Consider the following 13,325-nt stretch of genomic DNA (forward strand, 5'->3'; position numbering starts at 1 on the left):
GAATACTGGAATGACCCGCATGAGATTGTCACATGGACTAGCGTCATGACTTGAATCTCATATGACGGTTCCATAATTGGATCCTAAGACCTGAGATATCTACGGAATCCAACATGAGGAGTTACGTGCTTTGATTACGTCAAACGTCCTGCGTAACAGGAGGACTATAAAGGCGTGTATCAGGTACGAAACAAATCATGTGCTGGATTGTAGATAGTCAAGACGGGATTTGTACCTCTCATAAAAGAGAGAGATATCGCTGGACCCCTCGTGTGAGTAAGACTGTAGAAATGTGTGACCGCACTATAGACGAACGTCGTCTATTTCAGACAGTCGAACTCAGTGAACGAGAAAGCAGTCGAATCAGATAAGGTGGTTTGTCCATGCCTTATATTCGATATATGATATCGTGATACAAAAGGATCATCAATCGGAATCATGACTGGCGTTCGTAAGATCACGAACAAACTCTATTCGAGATAGGTAGTCATAGTGTCTTGCTAGAGACCGCCTATGACTTGTGACAACCCAGAGTACCGTAGGAGGGCGGGGAGTGATCACCGGTGCAGAGGCACGGACAAGGAGCGGCTCCTGACGAGCTTCTAGGTAGGGGGTACAGGGATGAATCGTACACACCGGAATGAGAGAGATCCGAGAGCTGTATTGGTATGGGACTATACAGTCTAAGATAACATAAAAAGAATTAGTTGGGTTACTCATAGCAACAAGGTGCACCTACCTTTTTGGTTGACTATCCCGAGAGAACTCCAAAGTTAAGCGTGCTGGCTCTGGAGCAATCTCAGGATGGGTGATCTACTAGGAAGTATCTCGATATGCGTGCGAGAGAGGACAAAACACGCTGAAAGGTCTCGGGTTGCCGTTGGGGGCAGTTTTGACAATTCGTAGCGGTCACGGGTCGTTACATGACTTGTATGTCCGGAATAAAGATTTCGGGTTATACTGCTATATCGAATGAACCTACAGGGTGACACACGCAGGGAAGGACAAACACACGAGAAAACGTCGAGAAATCTGGACAGAGGTCCGAACCGTCTGGTCTAAGAAGTGGACAGAACGGACCGGAGCATCTAGTCCGAACGGACCAATTTGTTGGACCGAACGGACTAGAGAGTTCAGTCCGAACGGAGCAAGTGTTGGACTGAACGGACTAAATCGTCGGACTGAACGGACTGAATCGTCGGACCGAACGGACTGAATCGTCGGACCGAACGGACCATGTCATGTGACTGGTTCGAACAGACCAAGTGTCCAGACCGAACGGACTACTAAGCAGTCCGTTCGCTCTGGGGTTCGGATTTAATTTTAAAGTCCAAATCTAGGGTAAATAGAACCCTAACACGAAGGGGTCGAAAAAGAGAGCTTCTTCAAACCTTTTTGGAGAGTCTAGAGGGTTGAAGAAGTGATCTAGATCTCGTTTTCTAAAAGCACATTATCGAATAGAAGATTCGAGTCCTAACAGACAAGTTCCAAAGGTTGGAATCCATCCCTAGGTGTGGATACATTTAGAGGGCAAGGTATTCTTCCTGCCTATAGTGATCGGACGAACACATCAATTGAAAGAGACCCCGAATCGATTGAAGTAAGCGTTCTAACGTTTCTTACAAGATATGCATAATCATGTTGAATCAATTTTGGCCGAATTGAATGGAGCCGTTTTACATCAGAATCATGGGAAAAAAAACACGGAATCTGAGTGAAACAAAAAAAAAACCAATGTAAAAATAAATGGAAATAATATTTTAAATAAAATAAAAAACGAGTGGAAAACGAACTAAAACTCAAAATATCCACCCTTCAACATAATCAAATACAAATCAAGGTGTTTAACAACAGATTTTCTATGCTATAATTTCCGCAAAAACCAGGAATTACACTTCAAAGATCTCAATCTCATTACATCTGATATTTTCCAGAAACTCTTCAAGATTCTTCCTTTTCCATATTCTTAGACTACACTATCAAGCCTGGAGTTCGAGGAAGAGCCGAACCTTCTGCAGCAACATATCTCGTGTTCCGAAAGGCGGTTTCTTGCTACCGATCCAATCCCTTCCGAGAAGTCCTGCCCTGTCACTGGTGAGCATCTCATCTCGGAAATCAGACACAACTCGGTATATAGATACCCTCAAAACATCTGCAACCGCGAAGGCACGCGAATATATAGGCCCATCTCTCCTTTTGACGGGCTTAACATCTTTCCTCCCAATGCTCGAGGTCGCCCATTTCATACCGGCAGGTCCCATCAGCTGCTGAGGCGATTGCAAATTGGTTTTCTTCCCCATAAACGTTTCAACCGCAAGAAGAAGCGATATAAGGGTCGAGACAACATCGGTGTTCCCACCCGACAACTGGGCTACACCGAGCCTGTCTTCCTTGCGAGAGATGGCGGTGAGGGAGGCCGTTGTTTGAGCACACCATGCATATAACTGCACAAATCATATGCAGGAAATGATTAGAGAGTATTAGACGGATTGCAAAAAATACTTGTATGTTTTAAAGAATTCATCTTTCCGAGAAACCAGAACTGAGTTTTCGGTCACAGTCCCCAGAAAGCGTTGGGAACGAGATAAAAGCTTCCAGTTTTGGAAGATCGAAAGCAATGATACAAGTGTTTCAAATTTGAAATTTGCAAAGGCAAATAATGGAGGGAGGCAGTGAAATAAGTGCTCTAACCTGGAAAAATTGAAGGGACTCCCCGAATTTAGGATCTATATACGACTCGGTTGTCATCTGGTGGTGTGGTGTTTGGTAGCCTTTCTCAGTAAAAGTGTAGTCTAATCCAGAGGATAATTTAGAGGCAAGCTCTTCCAAAGGCCTCAAGCATACGCGGATGACTCTCTTGTAAGTCTCGGTGGTTTCTTCAAAGAAAGCAGCCCGACGCCATGTGTCAACATTATTTCGAGACACCATGAAGAGATCGAGGTATGCAAGACACTGGAGGAGGGAACCTGGAGAACTCCCCTCTAAAGCCGCAAGAAGAGGCTCGCTTGGATTTGTTTCTGCTGCTGCTGATCCTTTTGGTGGTGCAAAAATGAATCTTTTCGTGTGTAGAACCTGAAAAAACAGAGTGAGAATATAATGAACTATTTTACGTCATGACCCTTTTCAAAAAAAAAAACGTCAGGAGAGAAAACAGAGCGTAGAGAACAGAACTCGTAGATGGTAACGAAAAGTGTTTAGGCAGCACAAACTAATCAATAGTATACTTAACGTATACAGAAAAGACGAGCAGTATTTACTGTTGCATTCAACATTTTGCAACCTGACCTCATCCACTCCCAATGTAAAAAAAAGGGTGGGTTTCCCTCAACTTGCTACAATTTCAGACTTATTGCACGTAGATCTGCTTCATTCAGTTAAACTAAAGGGCTTCTAAATCTTATATGATGTACATGTCGCTTCAACGAGGAAGACAAAGTCTACATGAATATTGATATACACGACTGACACATCCATGGATATTCGGGCTCGAGGTGCAAACAGAAGAGTACGCATATTAGCGTAGATATTTACTGAGAAGACATACGAACCTGATGTAAGTGGTGAGTCACTTCCCAACAGAGGATCAGAGCGAAACTGCCCGCATAAAAGATGACCTGCTCGACCAAGAATCCCGACACCGACTCAAGCCCACCCGACCAATCCAATAGGAACACAAGTAGAATGGTCGACAGCAAATAGAGCCCACCCGACAGCTTCAGGGCTTGTTTTAGCGCTGCAGGGAGTCCAATCTTGAAGCTGAAAAATGGAGGTCGCTGCCGATACAAAGAATCGCCACCATAAGTAAACACTCTATGAACATCAAGAAGCAACTTTCACTGAAACTAACATGATTGTTCGAAGAAATGTGTAAAGCTTGGTCTGTAATGTCACCTGAATGATGGGAAACTCCAGAACCCATCTCTGCTTACGGACGAAAAGCGACGCATAGAGCAACCCAGTGACAAATCCTCTGAACCCAGCTCTTCCAATCACTCCGGCGGCATTATTGGCCAAGCAAAACGCAGCCGCCGATGTGAACCCAGCGAGAGAAGATGCGGAGACGAAGAGCACGACACGCAAGGAGATGAGAGCACGGCTGCGGAACTCGGGATCTGAGAGGCCGAGGCGGAGCCCGAGAACGAATCGAAGCGGAGAAAGCGGAGAATCGGGGATCGGAGAAGAGAGGGTAGCGAGAGAAAAGGAGAAGAGAAGCTGAAACATGTGGAACGAGAGGAAGGCGAGGAAGGCGGAGACAACGGAGGAGGCTGAGAGGAGAAGGTGGAAGAGGACGAAGATAACGGAGCCGAGGATGGATTGCCAGATGAGGAAGGCGGCGAAGCGGTGACGAACCACCGTGTGCGGCGACGGAGGAGACGGCATACCTCCGGCGACCCGAATTTCGAAATTGGAATGGGAGTGGGAGTGGGTTGTTTGTGAAACGGAGGTTAGGGTAAACGCACCTACACCCAATGCGTTTGAACCGCTTTCTTCGTTGGTTTAGACCACCGATTACCTGCAAATTACATTTTTTTTTTATATCATCTTCTAGAATTATCGTTTTTATATTAGTCTGAATTTTGATTATTTTTATATTTGTTTAGAGAAATGGAAAAACTAAGGTAGATACTTCGATTCGAGATAAACCGTACCAAATCGATTATCTATATTTTGGTTTGAATCGATATTATAAAAAAAATTCAATAGTATAAAATTAAGATTCGGTTTGGAAAATACGGAATAATATTTTGATTTTTTTATTTAAAAATATTAAATATTAATACAATGATATTCATTTGGTGTGTTTTGATAAAATAAATAACAATATTTATTGTGTCTTTATTAATTTATTTATTTCATCATATTAAAAATTTCCAAATAAGTTCAAACGGTATCTAATGGTTATGAATCGTTACATAAAAAATCTAAATTATCTCGGACCATTTCGGACAATTATAATTTTGATCCTTATTTGATACTTACTTATTAACACTGTACCGTATCGAACCGATACCAATACTGAATCGAACCGATAACATATGATATTTATTTGGTATGAATAAATCGTTCCCGAACTGAAGAATTAAAATTCTCATCCGAATTTTAAAATGCCCACCCCTAAAAGAATTCCACCAATTTCACCGATGCTTTTAAATTTGATTTGATTATTTTTTTATATTTGTTTTTCAGTTTTTTAAAAACTTTAACCATTCATTTTGTATTAAATTGTAAGAGCATTCAAATTCGATTTTCATTGATCATTTTTTTCAAAAAAAAAAATATTTTTTTTTTGAAAAAGTTTAATTTTCTCTTATTTCTATATTTTTTTCGGATGTGATCTTTAGGGATGGGCATAATATCCGAAAAAACGATCCGATCCGTTATTCGACTCGTATCCGAACCGAAAATTCGGATATCCGGAGTCCACGGATCGGATACGGATATTGGTTTCAAAATATTTGTCGGATACGAATCGGATACGGATATCAAAATACAAATATCCGATATATTCGATCTGATCCGTACTTTTTAGTAATATTAATAATATATGGCTAGTTTTGTAATTAGTTTATATATAAGCTAACTTTATAAAAAATAAAACTTTAAGTTAGGGTTTTGTCAAGAACACTCACGTATACGTGAGTTCTTCTTCTGTCGCCGCTTTCCCTCTTTGTCTCTCTCTCTCTCCCTCTCTCAGTCTCCGGTAATTCTCTGTCTTCTGCCTTCGTCTCCGCCGCAACGAGAGCTCCGTTGCTCCGCTCTCCTCCAGCGGCGCTCCCCCGCCTCCGTCCTCCCCAATCTTCTACGCCCCGTCGCCGATTCGCCTCTTTCTCTCCTTCCAGGTTCCGACAGTTCTCCATCTCCGTGATATTCTCTATCCGTAGATTCTTCCGATGAATATTGTCTTCTCATGTTATGTCTTGTTAGAGGTGTTTCGTGAATGCCTTGTGACCTGTCCAGAGAAGTTTCATGCGTTCGGGGTTCATTCTCTTGCTTCTGTAGGAGCCTTGGAGAGCTCGGATGCGTGCAATCGTTGCTGCCGTTGCACAGTGTGGCTGCTGCTGCTCGACTCACCTCTCATCTCACTCTTATTTTTGTTTTAGTTTTTTAATTTAATTTTTTATTTTTATTATTTTTGTATCGGATACGAATATTTGCAAATATCCGTAGTTTTTACGGATATCCGAAATTGTGGATATCCGAAAACTACGGATCGGATACGGATAACAAAATATAATATTTGTACGGATCGGATACGGATACAAATATCTGAAAAACTCCGGATATCTGATCCGTGCCCACCCCCAGTGATCTTCATAGGAAAAAACATCCATCAAATTATTATATAGATTTGGTTATGTACGTTTATATATTATTCGGTTTGGTTTTGATTTGTAATTCATTTCACTATGGTTAGATTAGATCTATCTAATAATGAGTTGTGATATAGTGAAGACATACGAGTAATGCATCTAAAACAACTAACTTATATAATGCGAAATACTCTCAATCATGTTTAAATGGAAGTCCAAAAAGGAAGAGTATTATTTCTGTCGTGTCGTTGGGCATTGGTATAGAAATTGTAGACTCTACCTGGAAGATCTGGAGAAGAAAAAGTTTAAAGAAGCATCGACTTCTGGTATCTTCGTTATAGAGGCTAACTTGTTTACTTCTACATCGTGGGTATTAGATACAGAAAGGGTTGCGAGGAAGTAGACAACTGGCAAAAGGAGAAGTAGATCTCCGTGTTGGGAATGGAGCAAAAGTTGTTGCATTAGTCGTGGCACTTATGATCTAACTTTACCTTCTAGCCTTGTATTGGAGTTGCATGATTGTTATTTTGTTTCTACTATCAGCAAGAACATTATATCAATTTCGTGCTTAGACTCGGACGGTTTCAGATTTATTATTGAGAACAAAGATCTGTCCATTTATAGAGGTGATTTATTCTATGGTAAAGGTTACCAGTTTAATGGCCTTTATATTTTGAGTATATTGCAGCGTTGGACGCGACAAAAGAAGTTGTTTAGATCAGGAAGTTTGTTGGCGACCTGGGTGTCATTCCTAGTGTTGATAGCCCCATTGCTCTGTATTGTGACAACAATGGAGCAATCGCACAAGTAAAAGAACCTAGGTCCCGTCAACGATCCAAACACATACTCAGACGATTTCACCTTATCTGGGAGATCATAGACAGAGGAGACGTGCACATTTGCAGTGTGTCGACAGATGACAATATTGCTGATGCGTTGATGAAGCATCTCCCTTCGTCGAAACATGAAGATCATGTTAGGGATATGGGCATTAGATGTTAGCAGTCTAGAGGTCTGGACCGATCGGTCTACTCAGCCTAGACCGATCGGTTCAGACGTAGATCGATCGGTCCAGATGTAACGTGCAAATGTTGTTCAGTCCGGAAATATTCCAGACCAATCGGTCCAGAGGGCTGGACCGATCGGTCCAGACGTCGGGATTTCCTTATCTCACTCAAATTAGGGTTTTAAGAGCAATTAACTTTGGGGAACGCCTCCTAAGCAAGAGAGGTCGACTTTCAGACTTTTTTGAGAGAGTTTTGAGAGCGAAAAACCTAGAGTTAGATCCCTGAAACCCTTGCGCAAAGAAGAAAGCGTTCTTCAGTCCTAGCAGACGAGTTCCAACCGTTGGAATCCTTTCCACCGTGTGGATACGTGTAGAGGGCGAGGTATTCTTCCTGTCTTAAAGTGATCGGACGAACACATCGATTGATACAGCCCCCAGATCGATTGAGGTAAGCATTCTAACGTTTCTACAAGATCATGCATGTTAGGTCTTAGGGTTTCACAAAATTTTTGTTTTACATCCGCTGCGCAAACCCTATAACCGATCTCTTAGGAATTGGATTCGTTGTAGAGATCCTAGGAAACCCAACAAGGTTATCAAGTCGGACTTATACCTAATGGTAATGATGGGATAAGGAACATGCAGTGATAGCGTATCACTATCTTACACTCATCTAGGAGTCACATATGATGTGATTGACAAAGAGTTGTCTATCTAAATAGCATGTTTTTTATACGTCATGCCCTAACTGATTCAAAAGCATGTGAAATATGGATCCTAACTTACTTAAAAACTCATTGCGGGTGTTTTTCTTAGTGAAAGTTTGTCACATTGTATCTATTGTTTGTGTTTGAATATGTACTAAGCGATTTGCCTATTTTTCTATCTGTGTTGTTTATCTTTTTCTATAGAACATGACTCTTGCAGTTAATCTGACTAATTTTTCCATGCAATCCATCCTGAATCGGGAGAAACTCATTGGTGAAAACTTCATCAACTGGTACCACAACTTGAGAATAGTTCTCAGGCATGATCGGAAGTTCTACGTGTTGGAGGAGTCTGTTCCTGAGGATGAGCCAGGGCCAATGGACATCATATCAAAAATACCCTTCCTTTGTTATTTTGACTTCAAGACCCCTTCTCCAACTGTGACCCATGTGACCAGAAATATAATCTTAGTGACATTGGTCATATTTAACGTTATGACCAATGTGACCAAGATTTTATTTTTGGTCACATGGGTCACAGGATCACAGATGGAAAAAAGGTATGTCTTGAAGTCAAAATAGCAAAGATGCTCGGATGTTTTTCATAATACCCGCGGCCAATGCGACCAGGGCTGTCAGAGATGCTTACCAAAGGCATGTCAATGACAACCTGGACGTGACATGCCTGATGCTCGGATCTATATCCGCTGAGTTGCAGAAACAACTCGAAGGACAGAATGCCTTCGAAATGATCGAGCTGCTCAGGACTATATTTGAGGAGCAGACAAGAGTCGAGCGATTTAACGTCCTGAAGAACCTGGTCAACTGTAAGTTGTCCAATAGTTTGCCCGTGAGTGCTCATATCCTCAAGATGAAGGGTTATCTAGAGGATCTTGAGCGACTATGGTTGGAAGTTAGTCGTGAATTGGCAGTAGACCTAGTTCTCCAATCCTTGCCGGATAGTTATGACCAGTTATTAGCTTCTGACTTTGTTCTTCGTTTGTTCCTTGCTCATTTATCATCCCGCAACGTCCCGTGATGGGATTTCTTGCCACGGAATGAATTAATGAACTCGATTTGATCCAATTAAGTTACGAGAATGCCCTTTTTGTTTATTTTTCGTCTAATTACGCTAATATTCCGTCAAAGAGTAAGGAAATGATATATGTGCCTATAATGTCATCTAGAATCTAAAATCGTACAAAATGAGGGGTGAAATATATCTAAACGTATAGAAAAGTATCATGAAAAACCGATGTTATCATCTTGCAACGAGCATTCCGAGAAGGACATCAAGTACTTCTCTTTTACTCAAGAGTCAAGACTCAAGTTGTTCTCGAGAAAGTTGAGATCGTGTTGATGAAAGCCTTTCACGATTAACCGAGTGTACCCCAATAAAGCCATTGAGTTATAAGGTAACTGAGAGAGAACGTTCAAAACCAATGCACAATGCTTGAATATTTACAACCCCGGAAACCAAAACATCGGGAGAAGAACACTACGCCACATCCATCAGCCCAACGAATAGACACATTCACTGTCGAGATTAAGACCATAAAATAAGCGCTTTCTGGAGACACTCGAATATGTTTATATCCTTTTTCGTATCTTTTTTATTTTATTTTGGTTAACATCATCAGTGAAGCTATCTTATTTTTATCATGATCCTTGACATTGACATGAGTGGATTAAAGTTCAGGAAATGGAGAAAAGATTGTAGAACAGAAAACGAAGGAAACGGTAAAAATCTGTTCAGGAACGTAGATTCTTGGCATAAAAATCATCACGCAAATGATCTAACTCCCAACGACCTTTTTCAAAAAATTCCCATAATCCCGACCAAACTCAAATTGAAAGTATATATACAGCTCAGTTATAATCCCTGAACTGGCGCAACAATATCTAGGCTAACATATTCAAACAACCAAACAAACAACAAACATAATAGCTATGAATAGAATGCTGCAACGGAAATGCAATCAGCTCCCCTTCTTCCCTTATTTCGCCTGCTTCTCCTCTGCATTCCTTTGTCCCTTTCGAACGTAAACCATGTATGGCGTATCAAACACTTACATCTCTCACTCGGCAAAGATATCCAGATTCTCCTCGTGTAAGTTCACATCGAGTGTAGGCTTGTTTTTCCACATATTACAAATCAAAACCTCAAGGACTTGGTAGATTCTTGGCAACTCGTTCTCCTCTGTCACTCCCTTTGCCGCCCCTGCTGAAAAGACGTACACTTTCTTCTTCACCTCAATCCAACTGCTTCCAGCAACTTTCTTTAGATCCCTTGTCTTGGCCAAAGCCCTAATCTTTGCAGATTCTTCCCATCTTCCACCTGCAGAGTAAATGTTAGACAGCAACATATAATTTCCTGCCATTTCCGACTCAAGACTGAATAGCTGTAATGCTGGTTCCTCCACAAGGTCCATGTTGTTGTGCATTCGGCAAGAATTTAATAGAGCCCCCCATACACGGGTGTTGGGCTCTATCGGCATGCTCTTCAATATTTCACTCGCTTCTTTCAGAAATCCTGCACGACCAAGCATATCAACAATACAGGCATAGTGTTGTACTTGGGGTTCTATTCCAAATTCCTTACTCATCGAATAAAAAATCTCGCGGCCCTCTTTGACCAGTCCTGCATGACTACAGGCTGAAAGAACAGCAATCAAAGTGACATCGTCAGGACAGAATCCAGCTTTTATCATTTGATCAAAGATGCCTAGAGCTCTCTCCCCATGCCCATGTATACCATAACCTGAGATCATCGTGTTCCACGATGTCAAATCCTTCTCTGTCATTACTTCAAATATCATATCTCCCTCACTGAGGGACCCACATTTCATGTACATGTTCACCAATCCATTCTGAACCAGAATGTTATCACCCGCTAAGGTTCGGATTATATGACCATGAACTTCCCTTCCAAGACTAAAAGCCGTCAGCTCTGCACAAGTGGATAGAATACAACAAACAGTCACAGAATTCGGCAATACGTTGGAAAATTGCATTTTTCGGAAAAGTTCCAATGACTCCATTCCTCTTCCTCGTGTTGCGCACCCTCTAATAATGGAGGTCCAAGTGATAACATTAGCCTTGACTTTTAAAGGATCACTCATTTCCTCTAACTCGGAAAATACAGAAAGAGCCTCATCAGGTAAACCAGCTTCAACAAACGATGTCATCAACGAATTCCAGCTCTCTATCGTCTTGTTTACTATTCCGCAGAATACCTGCTCAGCTTCTTTTACTTTCCCCTGCTTCCCATACACAAGTATCAGCGCATTCTTGGAGGGCAAGTAATCCACGAAACCGCCTTTTATAGCATACCCATGAGCTTTTTCAGCCTTCCTGAATGCGCCCAAATCAGCACAAGCAGAGAAGAAAACAGCAAGAGCTTCACCGCTAGCTGTAACTCCTCGTGTTCGCATCACATCGAAACACTTGATAACTTCTTCATGTCGTCCACATCGACGATGAGAAGATAACAATGGAGTCAAAGTCGCTTCATTGGGTTCAAACCCTTCTGATTGCATCCATTCAACCATCCTTACAGCACTGTCACAATCATAATTCAGGGAAAACCCCGAAATCATAGAATTCCATGAAATCTGGTCTCGTACGGACATTTTAACAAACAGATTGTAGGCGTCTCTCATTTTTCCCATCTTTGAGTACATCAACAGCAATTCGTTCTCCACATGGGGATTATCTCGCGAAGTCATCTGAATAACGTGATTATGCAAAATCCTACACAAATCATAACGATCCAAAAACCTGCAAGCCCGAAGGATTAAAGGGAAAGTAAAGCCATCAGCCAGAACACCTCTTTTACGCATTTCCGCGTAAAGCTGAAGGACAACCTCGTACGATCCATGATATATGTAAGCTCTCAGGATCGAGTTCCACAAGAGTAAATCAGAAGGAACAAGAGATGAAATTACACCCTCAAACACGTTACGGGCATCGAGGAGGAGACCCGATTCAGAATAAACCGATACTAATCTGGCGGCCAAGAACCCAGAACGGTTCATCATGTCGGAGGCGATAACTTGCGCGTGCACTTGGCGACATTGATGAACCGTTATGCATCGTTGGAGAACATGACCGATGAAATCGAAGAGGGTTTTTTTAGTAATAACAGAGCAGCTCGAAGATCCGGAAACCATCGTAGGAGAAGAAAGTGATGTGTAAGAGCATGACCAAACGCAGAAACCACATCTGTAGAGACGTGAAGTGATAGGTTGAAGACGAAATCTCCATAACGGAACATGAAGCATGAGAGAGACAGAGCTAAAGCCGTGACGAGGACGACCTTCAGCTCTTCCACAGTACGAAGATGTGAAGCAAGATTATTTACCACGTTAATTTACAACTAGTGTCCCATATAACTTTGAAATAATTAAGCGCTTAAATGACAAACTTTAGTGCCTTCCGGTGTTCACTTATATACACCATTGAATGGAACCAGAGAAATTAAATTTAAATTAATTGTATTCGAATGTAATTTTATGTACAAAATGGTATAAGCTTTTTAAATTTAAATTGGCTGAACCCCAAAAAAAATGGAATATAAAAAATTTTAAAAAGAAAAAATACAAAAAACGTTCTTCTATATATTTTTTTGTTTAATGTGAATTTCTATTAAAAAATGTGATGTGTGTACAGTTTGGTTAATTGACCCTATAAGCTTGTTCAATTGACCCTATTAGAATCACATTGCGATATCTATGCGCAAGTGTGACATATAAAAGTAGCCTTATGTTTCTTTGAAATCTAAGTCTCCATGGTAAAATAAAGGGTAGTGGCCAAAAAATTCCTATGCTTTAACGAAAAATTTTATACTTTTTTTTATCAAATAAACTCTAAATCTAAATCTAATTAACCCATAAAATCCTATACTTATAAATTATTAACTAATTAACTCCCACGTCATGATAACTGTGACGTGCAAACGAAACCGTTGATGTGGTTCAAACAGATTTAATGAACGATATCTATGTAAAATCGTGACGTGGTTCAAACGGACCCTAAAATATAATTTCTGATTTTTCAAAAAAAAATATCATTTTCTATTAAATAAGTATAATGATGTGGTATATTGATTATACGTGGATATCATTTACTAAATCTGTTTGAACTGACAGAATAGCAGAAATACTCCTAGTTTGCTACAATGACTTTACGCCATACCCTTCGAAATCCTAGAATTTCAAAAAAAAAAAGAAAACGAGTAAAAGACATAAAAGGCCTTATAAAAAACGATACGTGGCGCAATAGGAAGGGAAAGACGGTTAA

The 13,325-nt window shown here is 40.8% G+C and overlaps 3 protein-coding genes across 3 annotated transcripts; 1 reads left to right on the plus strand and 2 right to left on the minus strand.

Annotated features, from left to right (window-relative positions):
• Positions 1–1,790: 1,790 nt before the first annotated feature.
• On the minus strand, positions 1,791–4,479 carry LOC104810627. The gene is made up of 4 exons (XM_010536971.2): positions 3,892–4,479; positions 3,549–3,773; positions 2,692–3,072; positions 1,791–2,444 (listed from the first exon to the last, which is right to left on the minus strand). Exons 1-4 carry the CDS (start codon positions 4,378–4,380, stop codon positions 1,980–1,982), a joined length of 1,560 nt encoding a protein of 519 aa, XP_010535273.1. The 5' UTR covers positions 4,381–4,479; the 3' UTR covers positions 1,791–1,979.
• A 3,752-nt stretch (positions 4,480–8,231) lies between these two features.
• Positions 8,232–9,063, plus strand: LOC104810636. The gene is made up of 2 exons (XM_010536983.1): positions 8,232–8,465; positions 8,743–9,063. Exons 1-2 carry the CDS (start codon positions 8,232–8,234, stop codon positions 9,061–9,063), a joined length of 555 nt encoding a protein of 184 aa, XP_010535285.1.
• Positions 9,064–9,804: 741 nt separating this feature from the next.
• On the minus strand, positions 9,805–12,394 carry LOC104810628 (putative pentatricopeptide repeat-containing protein At1g17630). The gene has a single exon (XM_010536972.1). It carries the CDS (start codon positions 12,305–12,307, stop codon positions 10,103–10,105), a length of 2,205 nt encoding a protein of 734 aa, XP_010535274.1. The 5' UTR covers positions 12,308–12,394; the 3' UTR covers positions 9,805–10,102.
• Between the last annotated feature and the right edge of the window lie 931 nt (positions 12,395–13,325).

The sequence above is a fragment of the Tarenaya hassleriana genome, unplaced genomic scaffold (assembly GCF_000463585.1).
Source record: "Tarenaya hassleriana unplaced genomic scaffold, ASM46358v1 Cleome180, whole genome shotgun sequence".
NCBI lineage: Eukaryota > Viridiplantae > Streptophyta > Magnoliopsida > Brassicales > Cleomaceae > Tarenaya > Tarenaya hassleriana.

What these genes read in the sequence shown, in the direction of transcription:
- LOC104810627 (XM_010536971.2), bottom strand. Translation starts at nt 4,380, where the DNA reads ATGCCGTCTCCTCCGTCGCCGCACACGGTGGTTCGTCACCGCTTCGCC. An exon ending in TGACTCACCACTTACATCAG is followed by an intron (nt 3,073 to 3,548) that starts GTTCGTATGTCT and finishes CTGTTTTTTCAG; the next exon opens with GTTCTACACACGAAAAGATT. An exon ending in AGTCCCTTCAATTTTTCCAG is followed by an intron (nt 2,445 to 2,691) that starts GTTAGAGCACTT and finishes TGATTTGTGCAG; the next exon opens with TTATATGCATGGTGTGCTCA.
- LOC104810628 (XM_010536972.1), bottom strand. Translation starts at nt 12,307, where the DNA reads ATGCTTCATGTTCCGTTATGGAGATTTCGTCTTCAACCTATCACTTCA.
- LOC104810636 (XM_010536983.1), top strand. Translation starts at nt 8,232, where the DNA reads ATGACTCTTGCAGTTAATCTGACTAATTTTTCCATGCAATCCATCCTG. An exon ending in TCAAGACCCCTTCTCCAACT is followed by an intron (nt 8,466 to 8,742) that starts GTGACCCATGTG and finishes GCTGAGTTGCAG; the next exon opens with AAACAACTCGAAGGACAGAA.